Source organism: Danio aesculapii, chromosome 16 (genome assembly GCF_903798145.1).
Source record: "Danio aesculapii chromosome 16, fDanAes4.1, whole genome shotgun sequence".
NCBI lineage: Eukaryota > Metazoa > Chordata > Actinopteri > Cypriniformes > Danionidae > Danio > Danio aesculapii.
Window position 1 is genome coordinate 12,627,801 of NC_079450.1, and position 16,258 is coordinate 12,644,058.

General features: G+C 36.9%; 1 protein-coding gene across 2 annotated transcripts in view; it reads left to right on the plus strand.

The window, feature by feature from the left end:
• Positions 1-16,258, plus strand: part of zfpm2a (zinc finger protein, FOG family member 2a) — a 438,175-nt gene that overhangs the window by 141,080 nt on the left and 280,837 nt on the right. For both annotated transcript variants that reach the window (XM_056474689.1, XM_056474687.1), the window contains one exon: positions 1,308-1,466. In XM_056474689.1, the coding sequence (XP_056330664.1) occupies positions 1,445-1,466 (22 nt within the window). In that variant the 5' untranslated portion in view covers positions 1,308-1,444. The remainder of the gene's footprint in view (positions 1-1,307; positions 1,467-16,258) is intronic.

The following is a 16,258-nucleotide window of genomic DNA, read 5'->3' on the forward strand; positions in this document are numbered from 1 at the left end:
GGAATATGCAAATACCTCCTACCAAATAATAAAATGTACAGCTACAAGCCAAAGTCAAGATATCATTTAGATTTAAAGAAATAACATTGCACAGAGCAGAGAGAGAAAAAAATTAATCATTGAGGAAAAAAAATGTCTCCTTTAAGATTGCACCGGTGTATTACCTGGAGGCATGAAATGTAAATGGAAAATCAACATTGTATCCTGTGATAAGGCGGACAAATTAATAAAGGCATTTTCTGTCCTCCGCTCCCGCTGACGCCGGTGCTAAAAGTCAGCAGGTCGTGCGGGAGGAACTTTTCTCACAGATGAAGAGGGTTGCACAGGTTTGAGAAGCAGTGTTTCACATGTGCAGCAGCGGTCAGGAGGAGATTCAGTCAAGTGGGCCACAGGAAACACTTCCCTTATGAGAGATAGTGTTAGGAGAACTACATTTCGTGCTGTGCAGTATTAACCCTTTACTGTCTAGGGCTGCACAATCTATGGTGCCAGAATCTATATCGCAATGTGTGCATCCGCAATATTTACATTGCAAAGATATGCAATGTAAAGTCTGGATTATAGTTGACCAGGAGCTACAGAATTATATTTAATCACTGCATTTTTACGATTTACGCAACAACAAAAGATGTTTTGCTTACTTACAGTTTTTGTCTTTGTTTCTAATCCAAATATCTACATTTCAAAGCGAAAAGAAGATTGTTTAACTTAACCCATTGGCAGATAATTTAGCTTGTTTTAAGGAAATACTCTTAATTTTGCCTTATTTCCTCTGAAATTTAAAACAAAACAATGTTTTTCTTTGATCTAAGTATTTTGTTAAGATAATTGGACTAGAAATGAGACAAAGCAAAGTAAGAAAAGCATTTCCAGCATCGTGATCATTCAATTTCTGTACCTGAATACTGTTAAACTCTCCAGAAAACCGTCAAATGGTGCTGTACAACTATCTTGTGTATACAACACCAACCCAGACAACATGTCACTTTAAACTATTATACAGTATAACTAATATATATATACATATATTTATATACATAAAACTGTTAATTTACAGTGACAGCTTACACCTTACAGCTCTCAGATTTTATCCAAAATGTCAGTAATAGCATTTGAATTTTTTGGTAACATGCTAACATCAGTATGTTTTTAATTAGATCATGTGTATCAATACCCTCTGGTGCTGAACAAATCATATCGCATCACTTTAGAGCACCTGCCGTGTGTTCCTGACACATGTGCTGCTTTACTTTAAGCGACATCTCCCTCACAACAATCAGTTTGATTGTGTTGTGTTCTGTGTGTAGGTCCGCTAGATGGAGGATTGGAAGAGGAAGAGGAGGAGTGCATCTCAGATGCAAATGAACTCACAGCTAAAGAGGAGTTTTCAGCGGAGGAAAACTTTCCTGCTGACTTTGAGCCAGACAACCTCACCTGTGAGGACATGGAATACTTCTGCGGAAAAGGTCAGCTATTCTTGACGCTTCTGCTTTCGTATGTAGTTCAACTTCTCATGCAGAAGATCTTTAAAGCTAGGACGTGTTTAGATATTCGTCACTGTGAATTTCATAGTGAATTATGGCATAACATTGAGTTTTACTAATTGATTTCCCTGCTGAAGTCCTGACTCAGACCAGTCGGAGAGTCACTGGTTTGATGGCAGTTTTAGACCAACGCTCAAACAAACACTGGTTTGGCTGAATTCATAGATGTGTGGGAAGACCTCCAGCAATCTCTGCGTCCAGGTTTCAATAGGTTCGCTTTGATATCTGATTCCCACTGTGTATCTGAAAATTTTGATATAGGACGTTTCATAATGGAAATGGCAACCAATGTGCTGACTAAACCTTAGTCATATTGCAGACAGGATTTACCATGGGAAGCAAAACTATATTTAAATAGTTCACCCCAAAAAACGTTTTTCTTACCTTCATTTCTTACCTTAATGTTATTCTAAATCTGAATGACTTTACACACAAAATATACAAATTGAGATGTTTAGCAGAATGTTGACACTGCTCTTATTTTCCTAAAGTGGTGCTGGTCTGGAGGTGTTGGGTTACTAAAATGACTTTGAAATAGAACATTTTAGCTTGATTCTCACGCAAAGTTTGTATAATTTTACCTATCGCACAGATGTTTTGTGCAGACATTTATGATTCAAAAATAATGACAGCCTTTGTTTTTTAAGGAGAACAGTGACTTTAAGAAATGCATGAGCAAACAGCTCTGGAATAAAAAAAAGTTATTGTCAGTCTGCCTGTCATGTGCTTTGAGTAATATGTTTTTGTGTGTTTTATTTTAATAACTACTGATAACATGTTCAAAATACTTGTATTTGTAATATTGTACTGTGTGTATACAGTTGAAGTCAGAATTATTAGCCCCCCCCCCCCAAATTTATTTCAAATGATGTTTAACAGAGCAAAGAAATGTTCACAAGAAATTATTAACCCCTTTAAGCTATTTTTCCCCAATAGTCTACAGAACAAACCATTATTATACAATAACTTGCCTAATTACATTTATAATGTTGAACATCAATACTTACTGTTAGTGGTGCACTAACAGTTTTAAATGAATGTTGCAGTGCAGTTTAACATGTAGGTGGAGTATTGACAGGTTAGTCAGCTTTACTGTACATTCATCTTAACAGAACTCGAACGTTGTACAGCATGTTACGGGGTTTATCTTCTCCTTGTTCCTGGTGTTCAGTCATTTAGTTTCAACTCCTTTTTAGGGATCTTTCTATTACTTTTTTTATGTATTGGTCACACCTAACAAATTTGCAGCTTGTGTTTCAGTTCAAAGTTAAGAGCACCACAAATACACAAGCAATCTCATCCACCCATTATAGGATTCCCAACTCTGTTCACTGAGAGGAAACTGACAGAGTTTGAGCTTTGAATGTCCCTCCGCCTCAAACAGAAATGTTTTTAAATTAAGTTTCTTTTAAAACCCACTGCGCCCAGAGGGATTTCATACAAGGTCTGTCTTTGAGGAGCCGAATCTTTTCATGTCTTGCACGAGGTGGGCTTCATTTGAATGATTTCCCTTTTGTTCTACTCTTAAAGGTGTAACAGGCATGACATTCGTGAACCTTAGAACTAACGGCAGTTCGGCAATATTTTGTTTCAGGGTCACATCTTATGTGCTTTTGTTTTCTGTTGCTTTATTGAGAAGCCCTACAGATGAATGCCACTTTGCGTAGTTGAGTTTTGTTTGCGGAGCTTTCTTTGGATTCCCAAAGGAGTGAAATTTACAGTATTCAGATGCTCAATTCAATTACTATAAATGGTCCAAGGTTTTTTTTACTATTAATAAGAATGTAATGGGGGGAAAATGTACATAGGTCATCTATAATGTCATTTTGATTAAACTTGTGGAATTCATGAAAGAACATTGGTAGATCTGGTAAAGATTGATTTTATGAAATGACCCTTTAAGGAACAGACATTGTCATGGTCTTGACAGGGATTGCAGATGTTTTGTTTTTTTCTATAAAGTACAGGTATCACTAACTAGCCAATTTATACACTCACCGGCCACTTTATTAGGTACACCTTATTAGTATCAGGTTGGACTCCCTTTTGCCTTCAGAAATGCCTCAATCCTTCGGGGCTTAGATTCAACAAGGAACTGGAAATATTCTTCAGAAATTTTGGTCCATGATAGCATCACGCAATTATTGCAGATTTTTCAGATAAACATCCATGATGCAAATCTTCCATTTTACCACATCCCAAAGGTGCTCTATTAGATTGAGACCTGGTGACTGTGGAGGCCATTTGAGTACAGTGAATTCATTGTCATGTTCAAGAAACCATGTTATTCGCGCTTTATGACATGGTGCGTTATCCTGCTGGAAGTAGCCATCAGAAGATGGTTACACTGTGGTCATAAAGGGGTGGCCATGGTCAGCAGCAATACTCAGGTAGCCTGTGGCGTTGCCACGAAAATACATTGTACTGTATGGGTCAATGTTTACATTTTTTTCAGTCCATAAAGTCATTAGAATATTAAGTAAAGATCACGTTCCATGAATATATTTTGTATATTTTTTGCTAACAATTTATTTAACTTTCAATGTGATTTTCTCAATATTTCGTTTTTTTTTTTAACCCTCAGAGGGTGGCATGGTGGCTCAGTGGGTTGCGCTGTCAGCTCACAGCAAGAAGGTCGCTGGTTTGAGTCCCAGACCTGTTGCCATTTGTGTGTGGAGTTTGCACTTTCTCCCTGTGTTCACGTGTGTTTCCTCCAGGTGCTCCGGTTTTCCAAACAGTCCAAAGACATGCGGTATAAGTGAACTGGATGAAGTGTGAGACTCTATGGGTGTTTCCCAGTAATTGGTTGCAGCTGGAAGGTCATCCACTGCATAAAACATATGCTGAAATAGTTGGAGGTTCATTCCGCTGTGGTGACCCCTGATAAATAAGCTACTAAGCCAAAGGAAAATGAATGAACTCTTAGATTCTAGTTTTAAATAGTTGTATCTTGTCCAAATATTGCTCTCATCTAACAACCATACATCGGTGGAAAGATTATTTATTCAACTTTCAGATCTTGTATATATCCAAAAATTGATATTTATGACAGGTTTTGTAGTCCAGGGTCACGTATTATGGAAATACCATCAGCCCTAATTGTACATTTGAAAGTATTGTGGTAACTTTGCAGTCTTACATTTCCAAGGCTTGGACCAAAGATCTCATTCTCAAAGCAGTATTAGAGTACTTGCATCAAAGCCATTCTGTGGTCTCAATTGTCTGAAGCAGCACAAAGTTTCAGCAAATCTCCTGCCTAAGATTCCTTTGAACATTTTGATGGCTTTGCTAAAACGAAGACCAACAGTGGCCCTAACTCTTATACTTCCGAGATGCTTTAGTAATCTTCCTGTCGTTATATTCAAGGGGGTTTGCGTCAGATTTCTCAAGCTCCCTACAGTATCTCCTGCAATTCGGCTCTTAAGACTTTCAGTGTCCTCGAATTCTTCGGACAAGTTCCCATTCTCTTTCTGTTAACACGCAGTACAAGCTCATCAGGTGTATTCATTTCTCCCTGATCCTCTGCTCAATTAGATCTCTTTAAAGCGCATTTAGCCCAACGTCTGAGTGGCTTATATTCACTCCACTTATGCAGAAGTGCTACGAATTGAAGGCGAACGCAATCCTGGTGGCATTAAACGGTTTATGTGTGTTATTCCTCAGCTATAGGATGGCAGAGAGGGTTCTCTTGATTAAGTAAACCCTCTCAAATGAGATGGCGGGCTGTAATTAGCCCGAGCCAAGTCAAACGTCGGAGCTTTTAAAAGCAGTCACTCATCCCTGGGCCTTTATCTGTTGTGGAAAATAAGGTCTCGCCTGTGAAGCTCTTCGCTGGCAGGCGGTTGCTCTACAACTGGCTCTTAGTTCAGTGGTCGTGTATCTTTGTCGTCATTTTCCAACAGCTAGCTTGTCGGGAGAACCTAAAACCTCTATTAAAAGTTTCATCCTCTAATAGGTATTAAAAAGCTGTCTGAACAAAAAGAGGAATCGCCTGTCTTCATTAACTCACCAAGCCCTTATTAACTTTGATCGGACGACGGTGGAGTAGCAAAGCAGCTTAAATTCACAGAGGTCAGGCAGTTGGACATCAGCAAAGTCTCAGCCTTTCTTGAGTCTGAATCTGTTGCACCTTATAGCTCATGGCTGGGAATGAAAAGAATTGTTGAGATGAATACAATTCAGAGCTACAATCTCTAGTCTTATTGGCTGGTTCTGATTCTGCTTAACATCAGTGAATAATTTATTGTCCTGTTATTTAAATTTTAAAACACTGGTCACATGTTTCTGTGGCAGTTTCAGGTAAAGAATGGTAAACCAATAACATACAAGCAATGAGTGTATTGTGGGCGAAAGTGAAGAGCCGGGCTGGTGGTGTAGGGGGAGGGGTTGGTTTATACTTCTACGTCAAACACGTGCGACAGCCACCCTTGGCGACAAGGTGGGTGTGTTGAGTGACCTGACAAAGTTGAGAATCCTTCAACTTTATTCAAATAAAGAGTGACTTTCTTAAGTGACAGCCAATAGAAGCACACTTCACGTGATCTTATCTCTGCTCGCTCAGAGGCCGGTTCTCTTCTCTAGACCTATACTGACCTGTGTTTGCAGCAGGTCGCCACCTAGAGAGACAGGCAGTTACAAAGTCGCTGCTACTGTGTGAAAGAGGCATAAAGCTACAACCCTCAAACCGCGATTGTAGCTAGTTGTTTTTCAATGAGAAGCTTATAAAGAATGTAGTTGTAAATTTGTGCAAGTATTACAGATATGTACATAAAACAACATCCCATAGAGCACATTTTGTCCAATGACACAGTGTTGAATTATGGATAGTAATTGTTTGTTTACATCACTGCTTCTTCTGGAGACCTAACGTTATGGTTTACATTGTTTACAATGTTATGTGTGCTTGAAAATGGCGTCTTTGTAGTAAAAAGCAAGACGATGTCATGGCGAACAGTGTTAGGGCCCTATCATACACTTGGCGCAATGCGTGGCGCAAATGTTGTTTGCTAGTTTCAGCTCGACGCAAGTGTCATTTTGACGTTTTGCACCACGCTGTTTAAATAGCAAATGCATTTGCACTCATATGTGCGCCCATAGGCGTTCTGGTCTAAAAAAGGAGGTGTGTTAAGGCGCATTGCTGCTGCATTGCTATTTTGAGGAACTAAAATAGACTGCACAATAGACCAGCTGAGAGTAGGTCTAAAGTCCAGTGCAGAGTGCGTTAGTTGTGCACCTCCCTTACACATTGCTTAATACACACAGGATGTATAGCAATACACAAATATCTTTAAAATGATAAAGAATTAAAGGAATAAAATATTACAAATTATTATTTTCTACATAAATGTAAAAACCACTACATCCATGCCTTCTTCATCTCTGGGGGGCTTTTTCAATTTATTCATGACAATTTGCTTTTGTATAATGTTGTTGTTATTTTTATTAGAAGTAGTATTTATTATATGCATATTTATATTTGTTTTATTAAAAACAAGCTTAGTTGTCCGGTTTTGGACCATATGGGGCATAGCATGTGTTTTTTTATTTAACTCAGTTTTTTGACCACACTTCATTATTGTTGTTCATTTATTCATTTGCTGGAAATTAGAACTGAATTTAGAAATAACACATTTCCTTATCCACGAAAGTGAGTAAAAGTGAAAGTAAAGAATGAGGAGACTCATTCTTTCATTCTCAGAATCAGAATCAGAAAGAGCTTTATTGCCAGGTATGTTCACACATACTAAGAATTTGTTTTCGTGACAGAGCTTCTACAGTGCAACAGGATAACAGAGACAGGACAAAAAACAGATAATAAATATATTTAAAAAAATAGAAGTAAGTAGTGAGTGCAAATATACAGATTGACAAGAGTATGTACGTGTTTATTACAGCTGCTATTACAGCTCCTCTCACGCTGCAGATAGTCTGTTTAACTGTTTTCTCGCTAGTGAAGCATTCAGTTTTTCCATTTACAAAGTCCGCCATGTAAATAGCAAATGCGCCATGGCGCGATGCAACTGACTCTAAAAGGAATGGGAGATGAGACTCTGATTGGTTTATTCTTAAAACACCTATAAGTCATTAAGTGAATAAGCTCAACCCTGTTAGACCATGTCCTGCGGCGCAAAGTGGATTTTTCCATCCTTAATATAGCAAAAGTGGATTCTGAAACGCCCTTAATGCTTTGTGCCCTGCGCTTTGCACTTTGTACCTATATCATTAAAATAGAGCCCTTAATGTCTATGTTAGCAGTATGTTGTGTCTTCTAGAACATAAAACATCTTCTGTGTTCCTAAGTGAACCACAGAATTGGTTCCATATTTTTAAGCTCTAGATTCACTAAAAAGAAGTGCCTCATAATTCGTTCAGAAATAGCTTACCGTTGTAGCGGTATACTGTATGTTCCTCTGATGTTCTATGCTTGTGTTGTTCAAATTTTTTTTCCATTTATCTTGAACATCTATGACTATTCAATACACTGGAAAGCCAGAGTCCAACACCAATATCTACGCTCTAATACCTATCACAACACTGCACAAAAGATACGTGGCTTACATCAGCAAGAGTTCACAAGAACCATCGTGCATTGTGATCGGCGAATCTTTTTGAAGCGCCGACTCTTTGCACATCACTCATTCCAATTCCCAGCAGCCTCTGTAGAAACAAATACCCTGAAACAGCTGAGGGGTTCCTCTCTTTGCGGCGACCCTAAACTGTTTGGAGAGGGTCTCGGCTTCAGTGGCATCGCCGAGCGCTCATGTACCATGAAATGATTGAGACGCTTCCGTCAATGGCTTCATACGAAATGGTTTCGAAACAGCAGAGCGCACTGTGAAATGAAGTCTCCGCCGATGAATAGGGCGCACAAACGTGAATAAACATGAAACCGGAGATGGGACTTCTTATTTGAAAGAGAAAATGGAAGAAAATAAAGAGGAAAAAAAGCACCCCTGATAGTCCAGAGAGACAACCTTGTTGTCTCCTTGACAATTGAAGCCCCCCTCACACACAAACATCTTCTTTTCACGGTCAATTTCACATTTATGAGCGCTACGCTTGTGAACAAGTTTCAAACTGAAATTTACAAGCTGCTGTCACACTCACTGCTATAATTGTAAGAATGCTGGGGCTCTATATATATATTTTGTTTAACAGAAATTGTGAAATTTGACCTTGCTACACGGTAAAAAACGCAGGGTTCCACACAATTCATTCATGTTGTCCCAACACAAATCGATTAAGTTAACTTAACAAATTTAAGTGGCTTAAACATGAAGCAATTAAGTATGGAGCCAGATCAGTCTCAAAATTTTTTTACATTTTACAAAATAAAATTGATGCGAAAATTCAATCACAAATTGGATTTGCATATTTTAGAATTGTGTTTTATACTTACAAAATAGATTTGTGTATTTTTAATTTGGTGTTTTGAACTTACGAATTGGATTTGCGTATTTTTGAATCATGTTTTGAATTAATAAATTGGATTTGGTGCCGCAGTAGGTAGTGCTGTCGTCTCACAGCAAGAAGGTAGCTTGTTCGAGCCTCGGCTGGCTCAGTTGGCATTTCTATGAGGAGTTTGCATGTTCTCCCTGCGTTCGCGTGGGTTTCCTCTGGGTGCTCCGGTTTCCCCCACAAAGACATGTGGTACAGGTGAATTGGGAAGGCTAAATTGTCTATAGTGTATGTGTGTGAATGAGTGTGTATGGATGTTTCCCAGAGATGGGTTGCAGCTGGAAGGGCATCCGCTGCGTAAAACAAATGCTGGATAAGTTTGCAGTTCATTCCACTGTGGTGAACCCAGATTAATAAAGGGACTAAGCAGACAAGTAAATGAATGAATGAAATTGGGTTTGCATATAGCGAATCGTGTTTTGAATTTAGGAATTGGATTTGAAAATTTTTTTGAATCGTGTTTTGAATTAATAAATTGGATTTGCATATTTTTGAATTGTTTTGAATTTGCAAACTGGTTTTGTGTATTTTTAAATCGTATTTTCAATTTATGAATTGGATTTGCATAGTTTTGAATTGTTTTGAATTCATGAATTGTATTTGTATTTTTGAATCGTGTTTTGAATTTATAAATTGGTTTTGGGTATTTTTTAATCGTGTTTTTAATTTACAGATTAGATTTGCATATTTTTGATTTGTGATTTGAATTAGCGAATTGGTTTTGTGTATTTTTAAATCGTGTTTTCAATTTATGAATTGGATTTGCATAGTTTTGAATAGTGTTTTGATTTAATGAATTGGATTTGCATATTTTTGAATCGTGTTTTGAATTTATGAATTGAATTTGCGTTTTTTTTTTTATTGTAATTTGAATTTACGGATTGGTTTTGTGTATTTTTGAATAGCGTTTTGAATTTATGAATTGGATTAGCTTATTTTCCGAATTTGATTTTGAATTTACAAATTGGTTTTGGGTATTTTTTTTTTATCGTATTTTCAATATATGATTAAAACCAAATTCATTTGGTTTTGAATTTATGAATTGGTTTTGTGTATTTTTGAATCATACTTTGAAATAATGAATTAGATTTTTATATTTCTGAATTATGTTTTGAACTTATGAACTGTATTTTGTAAATGTGAGTTGTGGATATATGAATCTTTTTTGTAAATGTATTATTTTTGAGACTGATCTGGCTCCATAATAATTAAGTTGTCCCCCAAAAACCTCAAGAATTGCATTAAAATATGCAAATCCAATTCGTAAATTCGAAACATGATTCAAAAATATGCAAATTAATTTTGTAAATTTAAACATGATTCAAAAATACACACATCCAATTCGTGAATTCAAAACACGATTAAAAAATACACAAAACCAATTTGAAAGTTCAAAACACTATTCAAAAAGATGCAAATCCAATCCGATAATTCAAAACATGATTCAAAAATATGCAAATCCAATTCGTAAATTCAAATCACAATTCAAAAATACCCAAAACCAATTCATAAATTCAAAACACGATTCAAAAATACACAAAACCAATTAATACATTTAAAACACTATTCAAAAATATGCAAATCCAATTCATAAATTCAAAACACGGTTCAAAAATACCCAAATCCAATTCGTAAATCGAAAACACAATTCAAAATTATGCAAATCCAATTTGGAAGTTCAAAACACAATTCAAAATTATGCAAATCCAATTTGGAAGTTCAAAACACAATTCAAAATTATGCAAATCCAATTTGGAAGTTCAAAACACAATTCAAAAATATGCAAATCCAATTCGTAAATTCAAAACACAATTAACAAATATATAAATCCAATTCATTTGGCGAAAATATTTATGATATGTACTTGTGAATTCACAAATTGTGTGTTTACAAATTTACAAACTGTATTTTGTAAATGCGAGTTGTGTTGTGGATGTATTATTTTTATTTTGTAAATATATTATTTTTGAGACTGATCTGCCTCCATACTAAAAGTATTTTTTTTTTTTCCATTCTTGTTAATGTTTCATTCTGAAGAATTTGTGAACAAACATCCAGTACTATACACAGTGTCCTTGTGAACGCATGATCTTATGAAAGCCACAGCAAAAACGTGTTCAAAATTAATTAATTGATCTAAATAACAGCATTGAGAGTCCATTCAAACCTGATTGTACCATTGCGAAGAATAATTATGAGTCATTTCAGCCTGTAGCAAGGTGCCACTTACATACAAATCCTTTGAATCTTTGTGGCCTTGCGATGCTAGCCCAGTAAACAGTACGCAGTAGAATTAATTACCCTATTCTTTGTGCCGTTTCCTGGCTAATCAGGATCTTCGGCATGCAGCAAAACGATCTCTTCAATGCATTCCTCCCGACGCTGATGCTAAAGCGCGGAGAATATGGGAAAATGCTCATTTTTGCAGCGATAAGATGAAAGACGCATCCCTTTAGCCCCGTTTGACTCAGTGCAGGAAATCATTCATTAATGTTTGTTAAGTATGACAATCTAGCCAGGCCAGATCTACATACTCCAGACGGCATCGCATGGAGAGATAACGCAGGCCAGCAGCAGCCAGAAGAGAGCACAGCCAGTTCCTGTAATGATGGGGAATTTATGGGCCTTTAAAGAGATAGTGCCGAGGCCTTCCACTAATCACACACTCCACCGGGGTGCTGGGTGGGATTTCGCCGGGTTATTTTCCCTTTTTTCTTGTCCGTACTGGAGGCATTTGAATATTTTTTTTTTCTTTTCTTTTCTGTTTGTAATCAGCTTCTGAAAGCTTCAGATTATTATTGGGCAGAAATGCAAAACAGCGGACTTTGTTTGTTGTGTTGCTGCGTCTAGTTTTACACTGAAAAATCTGTTTATTTAACATCAGTTCACTTTATGAAGTCCTCAATTACCACTGCTTTAAATGGAGGGGAAATATTGGCTTCCTAAGTGGCCACCCATCACCAACCGTAACAAAATTAGCACTTTATCTTCAAAACACACATAACTCAAAAGTTCCTATTATTAGAAAACAATTCAGCGAGGCAATTTTGGTCGTGTAATAGCGGGAGCTGTTTTTCTCGTTTTGCTCACATGAATGAAGGTAAATTACTGACAACAGACACTTCCAGCTGTACTGGAAAATTATTATTTTTTTGTGTGCTCTTGATAAGCAGATACCAAACATTTTTTGTGTGAAAGTGTTGTGGGTGTAGCGTGGGATAACATTTCACTTTATGATCTAATATTTTTGAAGGCAAGGCAAGTTTGTTTATAGCACATTTCATACACAATGGTAATTCAAAGTGCTTTACATAAACAGGAATAAAAGAAACAAGTATAAGATAATAACAGCAAATAAAAATGATTTAAACAGATTAAAACAGGTTATAAAAGAATGAAAAAGAAAAGAAAGGCATAATAGTGCGACCTGTTGGACGTAGCACAGAGAACATTCACTAAAGGCACAGCTAAACAGATGTGTTTTCAGTCTTGATTTGAATGTGCCTAATGTTGGAGCACATCTGATCATTTCTGGAAGCTGATTCCAGGGGCGCAGTAGCTAAAGTGGATTCACCCTGCTTTGACTGAACGTTTGGAATGTCTAATTTATTTGATCCTAAAAGTCTAAGTGATCTGTATAGGTTTGTATTCAGTAGGGATGCAACAATACAGTTAGCCTACGGTTCAATACATACCTGTTTTTTTTTTTTTACACAGTTTTTGGTTCCGTTCGGTTCTGATGGCTTGACACGTGTTTTTTTTCTTCTTCTTATTCTATGCTTAGGCAATAGGAACAGTAAGAAGTGAAGGAGAAAAAAATGTAAACGATTTATTGCAAAACTGCTGTATTTTACTTAAACGCCAAAAAAAGTAAACTAGTTCCTAGTGTATTGCATAAAAAAACTTAGCACTGAAATCTCACAGCTGCTGGTGGCCTATGTACAAAAATTGGCCTATGTATTTGTCGGTGCTGAAAAAAAAATGCGAGACGGTAGTCTGTAACGTTGATCGAGTGCTTTTATAAGGTGACGAAAGCCCAATCTCCAATCACTGAAAACGGCTGCAAATCTTTAACAATGAACATTCCCACTGCCTTTGTTATTTTTATGTGTCTGTCAGAAGTAGTTGGGTATGTTTGCTGGAAGGATTCAGCGAGGACTATATATATATATATATATATATATATATATATATATATATATATATATATATATATATATATATATATATATATATATATATATATATATATATATATATGAAAAAATATTCATGAAAACTTCATGGAATCATGGAATCTACTGAAATCTATAGACTTTTTTTGTTAAGTTATATGTCATTCAGAGTCTAGACAATAGATTTGTCTATAAGATCTTTGTATCGCTCTCTCTCTCTCTCTCTCTCTCTTTCTGTTGCTGTCTTTCAGTTCGTTGGGATTAGAAAGCTCAGATCTCCTTAAAATCACCCTCAACAGATTGACATTTTCAAGGGCTTCCTTGGTAGAACAATGCTGAGAGGAAGAGAAAAGCCAATATGACTTTGTGCCTACCTTGCTGCAGGAGCTGTTTGTGTAAATCGCCTATAAGCTTATTGACCCGCATGCATGTCACTGCCATTAGACAGAACAGAGGAGCTGCCATTTGATTGGCCGACTTCCCACTAACTCTACCCTAATCACCAGACATATGCATGCGGGAATGAGCACACACATGTGAACGGCATCCCACCTCTCAGATCGGTCTCTTATCAATCCTCTTTGTTTTTAGATGGTAAATCTAAATGATGTCTGTCCCACCTTGTCTGTGTTCCAAATCCTAGTGAGCTAGGATGTTGTCTTCAAAGCAGGTATCTTCCTAGTCAGGATCCTAAGTGATTTTTCAGCAGTTCATTATTGGTCAGTCACAAGGATATAAATATCGAATCCATAAAACAACAACTCAATATATTGTCAATATCATGTTGCTCTGCTAATGACTTACGCAGTGATTACAATAAAAATTAACACAGCACAGATAAATACTGAATGCTTTGTGTTGATACTTTCTCTTTGTGTTAACTCAAAAATACTTAATTGTTTTATGTTCAAGCTACTTAAATCTACTTAAAACTCATAAATTAGCTTAATTCCTTCATGTTGTTCCAACACAAATTGATTGTTTGGAACCCATTTTGTCGACTTTTTGATAAATTGCATTTACTACACATTTGTGTGGAAGTTGCTATAAAATGGCCAGCTAAATGAATTTTTAAAGATGGCGAGAAAGAAATCGCATGACCAGTCAAGTAGATCAATCAAGATTTTTTTCATTAAAGCTCAGTCAAGCTATATTTTTTACCCTTTTTTCAAGATGTAAGATAAGCCTTTGGTGTCTCCAGATTGTGTCTGTAAAGTTTCAGCTCAAAATACCCATTAGATCATTTATTGTAGTCTCCAGAATCTGCCCGTTTTGGTGTCTGAGTACAGTATAGCTGTTTGTAGCCTGTGGCTTTGAATACAAATGATCTGCTTCTCCCCGCCCACCATTCCCACATGCGTGTCTGCTTCTCATGTGTTACGTCAGATAAACAGCAGTCAGTGATGGATGATACTGAAATACATCTCATTAGTCAAAAATACTAAATAAGTTTATTTGATGTACTTGTGGAGTTTATTCAAGCCTTTCTGAAACGATGAGTCACACACACGCATTAATGCTATCCATCCTTGCCTTTTAAGGCATCCATTTTGTTAAATAAAACCAATATTTGTCCAATACAATAAAAAAATAATAATTTTTTCAAATAAAAAACATTTGTAAGTGCCATTCTGAAATTAATGCAAACATTTTCATTTGCTATTTAATTAGTCAAAAGTGATAGTAAAGACATGAATATGTTACAAAAGTTTTTTTTTTAATAGTGCCAATTCATCAATTTCAACATCTGTGAATAGGTCTGCAGCCCAAACCTGTGCTATTTGCTATTTACTGTACACATTGGTTTCTCAGTCGGATTAATTGTCTCTGCTAGTAAAATTCTTATTTGTGAGTCACTTTGGATGAAAGCCTCTGCTAAATGAATACATTTACAAATGGGAATGTCGGAGATGAATATCAGTGGCATGTTTGCCCTAAGCTCATTTCTGGCAAGGCTATTCATCTGTTTCCTTAGTATATGAATGTATTTACAAGTTGCAAGCGAGTGTGACAGAGGCCCTGTTTCCATCTGGTATTATCATGCATTTTCAGTGTCAGCCCCATAAATGTTAACACCTGGTAATAACATACATTCAAATGCAACTCTTGCGATCACTTTTATTTTGTTGAGACCTTTTGTGTGATGCTTTGCATAACTTTTGCAAGAGCATACGATGCATGCTATAGGAAGGAAAGTAAAGCAAGCGAATAAAAGGATGTGGATGGGTAACCACACTTTTTTGCAGCAGTTGATGCATTTTGGTACAATGTAATGTAATGTGTATTTATATAGCGCATTTATTGTGTATGGCCATACACCCAAAGCACTTCACAATCATTAAGGTGGGGGGGGGGGGTGGATCTCTCCACACCACCACCAGTGTGTAGCATCCACCACCAGTGTGTGGATTTTTAATGACCACAGAGAGTCACGACCTCGGTTTAACATCTTATCCGAAAGACGGCGCCCACTGACAGTATGGTGTCCCCTTCACTTTTACTGGGGCATTAGGATTCACACAGACCACAGGTTGAGCAAACCCTGCTGGCCTCTCTAACACCACTTCCAACAGCAACCTAGGTACAATGTCATGATGTATAAATATCTTATGTTTGTGCATTTTCTCACAATATGCTTTTTAATCAGGGTGCAAATTAAAGGAGTTTTGACCCTGTAAACGATTGATTCCTCCTGATGGATATCAAAACAAGATGTGTCAGACCTTTAAAATAGTGGGAAATAGCCCTGATCTGTATCTTTATGATTAATGAAAATAATATGTTAATATAAACTTCAATTTTGGGCGACACTATGGCTCTGTGGTTAACATTGTCGCCTCACAGCAAGAAGGTTGCTGGTTCGAGTCCCGGTTGGGTCAGTTGGCATTTCTACATGGAGTTTGCATGTTCTCCCTGGGGTCTCCTCCGGGTGCTCCGGTTTCCCCCACAGTCCAAATACATGCGATATAGGGGAATTGAACTAACTAAATTGGACGTAGTGTGTGTGTGTGTGTGTGTGTGTGTGTGTGTGTGTGTGTATGTGTGTGTGTGTGGGTAAATGAGTGTGTATGGGTGTTTCCT